The sequence below is a fragment of the Nicotiana sylvestris genome, chromosome 10, assembly GCF_000393655.2.
Source record: "Nicotiana sylvestris chromosome 10, ASM39365v2, whole genome shotgun sequence".
Classification (NCBI taxonomy): domain Eukaryota; kingdom Viridiplantae; phylum Streptophyta; class Magnoliopsida; order Solanales; family Solanaceae; genus Nicotiana; species Nicotiana sylvestris.
The window spans coordinates 134,573,904-134,578,712 of record NC_091066.1 but is presented as its reverse complement, the minus strand read 5'-3'; the positions used below and the strand labels follow the sequence as shown (position 1 = coordinate 134,578,712).

Genomic DNA, 4,809 nt, shown 5'->3' with positions numbered 1-4,809 from the left:
AACCATTAACTAGCCCTATTGGATTAAGGATGGCCCGGGTCCAGTTTTACCTCACATACGTTGGACTTGGGCCCAATAAATGGCAAACGGATCGCCCTTATTGCATCATTTTCAGAATTAACAAATCGTATACGGATCTTAACTAATAACCCGCAAGCATGTAAATAAATTAGGTACTTTTTCTTATTTTATTTTAGAGACGGACGGAAATAGAAAAATATAGTTACTATAGGACGATCCTTTTAAAATAAAAATGGAGGTGTGCTTCGCCATAGTAAATCACAAATTGCGGGGCCCTCAGTAAATATTTACTATAAAAATTGCTTAGACTTCGGAATGGACCGTTTAGCAAACTTTCACGGCCCTACCCAAAGTAAGTGATACGCTAGTCGCTTTAGACGCGCCTTTAATAATTTAATTTTCTTAAAACTCGAGTGCACATTTATGTGACCCAAATCAAAATCTCAACAGAGTCGAAATATGTCGATAACCACGGGTACATTGATGTGACGTGGTTCGAGATATATTTTCACGATGTTGCAATTCTCTATAAAATAATAATAACAATAAAGCGGTTAAAAGTTAAAATTGCACTATAATTTTTGAACATGTATTAAAATCAGATATTTTATTACAACAGTTTAAGTGACCGTGCTAGAACCACGGGATTCGGGGTGCCTAACACCTTCCCTCGGGTCAACAGAATGCCTTACTTAGAATTTCTGGTTCGCAGACTTCATTTGGAAAGTCGAATATTTTCCTCGATTCGGGATTAAATTGCTGACTTGGGACACCCTAAATCTTCCAAGTGGCGACTCTGAATAAATAAATAAATCCCGTTTCGATTGTCCTTTAAGTGGAAAAAACTCCCTTCCGCGCCCTTTTAAGGTGGCGCAGGTGAAAAAGGAGGTGTGACAGCTCTGGAGACTCTGCTGGGGATTAGGAGAACCCATAATCTCTGGTTCAGGGTTCAAAATTCGAGCTTAGATAAATTGTTATATTTGGCTTTATCTGATTTTTACATGTTTGAGCTTAATATGCAAAATGATGCTTTTTACTGCTCTGATATTATTTGAACTGTACATATAAACTGTGCCGAAACCTTCTCTTCTTACCTCCGGGGATGTGCTTACTGGTTAAGACTCCCCATTCTGTTAGTGTCATACCCTAAATAAAAGAGGCTCGGAAAGTTTCTAAACCGGCTGACCTTTTGGTTCCCGGAAATGAGCTCTTTCCTCAACTCGAGTTGTCTGCTCGGGTGCACTGTCCAGAACAAAGACCCAGGTTTTGAGCATAGAATAACGTGACTTCATGCCGGATCCCTAGTAGGAACACTTATTTGCATCATGTTGCATTCGACTTAGGGGACTCAACACAGGGGTTGGGTCCGTCTAGGACTAGCAACCTGAAATGGAAAAAGACCATCCTGCTGCATCCTGTGTGTTGTGCGCATTTATTTGCTTCAGATCTGCATGCTGACCGGCTTCTGAAATCAAGAATTTTTGAAAAAAAATTTTGTGAAAAAAAGAAAGAGAAAAATAGCAGTGTAGGGAGATAACTACTTTTTAGAAAAATAAAACCAATATCCAAGTAGTATCAAAACCATGCCGAAATTTTGAAAAAAAATGAAAATGTTTTTTTTTAGTTTAATGTATTTGAAAAAAAAGGAGTCTTGTTTACATTTAGTTTATGTTGGGCGAATTACGCCGGTTTGATTCTCACAGGACGTGAGATACGTAGGCAACCCTCGTCGGGTCCAACCTCCCATTTTGTAAAAAAAACAAAAAAAAAAACAAAAAAAAAATGTCAAAATTTTAATTTTTCTATCATAGAGTCAGGTGATGTCGTTTTTATCAAAAATAGCCGAATGTTCCCAAAAGGAACGCCGGAAGGCTGACTTTGTATAAACGACCACTTCTGTCATTCTTTATTTTTTATTATTTGTTGGTTAAATCGCACAACCTTAAAATCTTCGTCTCTGAAGTGCTGAAAGGTCGTGTCCGGAAGATCTATTTTTTTTTGAAAAAAGGATCAAATTGTTTTTTTTAAAATAAATTTTCACTTGTTTAATCTTATTAATAAATGTGCAGAATGAGCACGACTCAAAATGAACCCTTTTCAATCATGAATAAAATTCCCCTCCAGTTGCGGCTATGGTGGAATGATTTAGGCAAAGAAGGGCATGACGAAATCAAGAAACATTTGAAAGGTCTCACGAGTTTGTTGGATATCAAGCCTCGAGGAGATATTATAAGGGCACTGGTCCCTCACTGGGATCCTGCGCACAATGTCTTCCACTTCTCGGACTTTGAACTCACCCCAACTTTAGAGGAAATAACAGGGTACATCGGCAGTACTGAGGTTCCATTGAGGCATAAATACCTGGTTGCTCCAAGAGCCGTAGCAGTGCACCGGTTTTTGGACTCATTAAAGATAGTCGGAACAATCCATAACCCTGACTTGGCAAAAGGTTTTTGCACTATGAGTTTCATATACCAAAGATATGGTCACATAGGAGGATTCGACAAGCCAGAAAACAAGTTGTGCAGCAAAAGTAACCGTCGAAAGTGGGATGAACATAGACGGGTTGCTTTCATGATAACCTTCTTAGGGCTCTTAGTGTTCCCAAGAAAAGACGGAAATATTGACATAAAGATAGCTGGGGTCGTCAGTACTTTGCTCACTCAAAAAGATAGCACGCTGGCGCCCATGATTGTATCTGATATGTTCCGAGCTCTCACGGCCTGCAAAGCCGGAGGAAACTTTTTCGAAGGTTGTAACTTGTTGTTGCAAATGTGGATGACCGAACACCTATGTCACCGAGCCCAGTTCCTGAGCCATGGATCTTCTGAAAAGACCTGCATAGAGGAGTTCTACACTAGAATTAATGAGGCCCACCTACCTGAAGGAGTCTCGGCATGGACCTCATATTTCCGGACCCTCAACGCCAGTCAAATACAGTGGACACTGGGATGGTTACCGGTCGACGAAGTCATATACATGCCAGCAGCTAGGCCCCATTTTCTCTTGATGGAACTTAAGAGCATTCAACCTTATGCACCGTATCGGGTTTTGAGGCAACTAGGGAGGTGTCAGATAGTGCCCAAAGATGAGGATCTAAGTACCCAGGTGATTGAGATCAGTTCCGATGGTCAGTTTCCTGAAGCAAGAGTCCGCCAGATTTGGAGCCAATATCAATACTTAGAGGCAAATACTTGTGTGCTGAATCAGGCAAGAGGGGAAGTTTCACCTGGATATCAGGCTTGGTACAAAGGGGAAATGTCGTCTGGAAGGCCGACTAAAAGATATCACCTTCAAGAATTTGCCAAGTCCTCACAAGAGCATTGGGACTGGTTGGCCAAAGAGCGTGAATATCTTGCCGAAATAGGCAAACTGAAACAACAGATTCAGGATCTAAAATTTGAAAGCAAAGTGCAGGTTGCTGCCAATAAGGGAGAAAAGAACAGATTAGCCAAAGAAAGCGATATCCTCAAAGCTCAGATCCGGAAGACGAAAATGGATGCCGACAACCAACTGAGAAGCCGGGCTGATAAAAGGTTGATAGCAGGGTTAAGGAATCAGGTCGCTGAAGGCCAGAAAGACTTGGAAAGATCCAAGGCTAGCATAGCAAGATTACGAACCAGGTGGGAAAAAGTTACAGCAGCACGGAGAAAGCACCTATGGCAAGTGAAAAGGGATTACGAAATGAGTGTTACAACATTGAGAGAAATAAATTCCACTCTTAGTGATCAGGTCCTTAAAAAAGCCCGGGATGCTAGAACAGACAGGGAACGCTGCTATGAGTCAATAGCCCGAATGGAAGAACAAATGGAGAGGTTCCAAGATCAGCTCATTGACAATACTCGAATATTGGGACTAAAGAATCAACGAATGGAACAGCTGTGCCTAGAAAGGGATAGAATCAGGGGTAGGATCAATGAGATTGGGTGCTACATCACCACGAAATGCCTAACATGTGAAGAAATGCCCCGTGATATCCTTTTTGCCTCAGTCATGGGTTATGTCCACCAGATCATGGAGGAATTAAAAAGCTTGCAAAGAGGCCTAACACCAAAGCCTGCGGAAAGGCCGAATGATGCCTCGCGGGCACCAAAATTCAAGGCTTTAATGTATCCCTAGTTCAATCCTGCACTTGTTTGTTTTTCAGAGTTTGTTGTCTACCCTTATGTTCTCTTCAAACATTGGTAATAGTATGGAATCTGTATTTCGTTTGCTTTTCTTTCAAATAATAGCTTGTAATATCATATTTGGGTAATAAAAGGTAAAATTGGGTCTTTATTTTACTTATGGCAGAACTATGCCCGGTCTGATTCATGCGGGGACATGATATGTAGGCAATCTACATAAGATTCGACCACCACCACAAAGATACAAAGAAAGGGCAAAGTGAATAAATAAAGGATATAAGCCGGAATGACGCATGCAATCGAAGAAAAAACATGTTAGAAATTGTTAAACTGCCTAGGAACATTGTATTCCCTGATATGAAATTGCACTATGTGTTAAACTCTAACGCTAACAAGTTTGTTGTTCCATTATCAGAAAGAGATTTCAAAACAGTTAGCTCGTTAGAACGTTCTGGCAGATTACCATTACCACACAAGATCAAAAGGGCCCATTCCGGAAAGTATGTCTGGTTCGGACAAAAGTGTTGAGGAGGAAAAGACAGAGATGCAAATGATGAAGGAGGAAATGGACAGGTTGAGACAAGAGATTGCTGGGATGCACTTAGCCTGGGCTAAGGGACAAACACCACCAATACTTCCCCCTACTCCTACCCTTTCACCA

At 41.0% G+C, this 4,809-nt stretch overlaps 1 protein-coding gene across 1 annotated transcript; it reads left to right on the top strand.

Annotated features, from left to right (window-relative positions):
• Nucleotides 1-3,279: 3,279 nt before the first annotated feature.
• On the top strand, nt 3,280-4,585 carry LOC138879993 (uncharacterized). Its single transcript, XM_070159641.1, has 2 exons — nt 3,280-3,947; nt 4,564-4,585. Exons 1-2 carry the CDS (start codon nt 3,280-3,282, stop codon nt 4,583-4,585), a joined length of 690 nt encoding a protein of 229 aa, XP_070015742.1.
• Nucleotides 4,586-4,809: the final 224 nt, after the last annotated feature.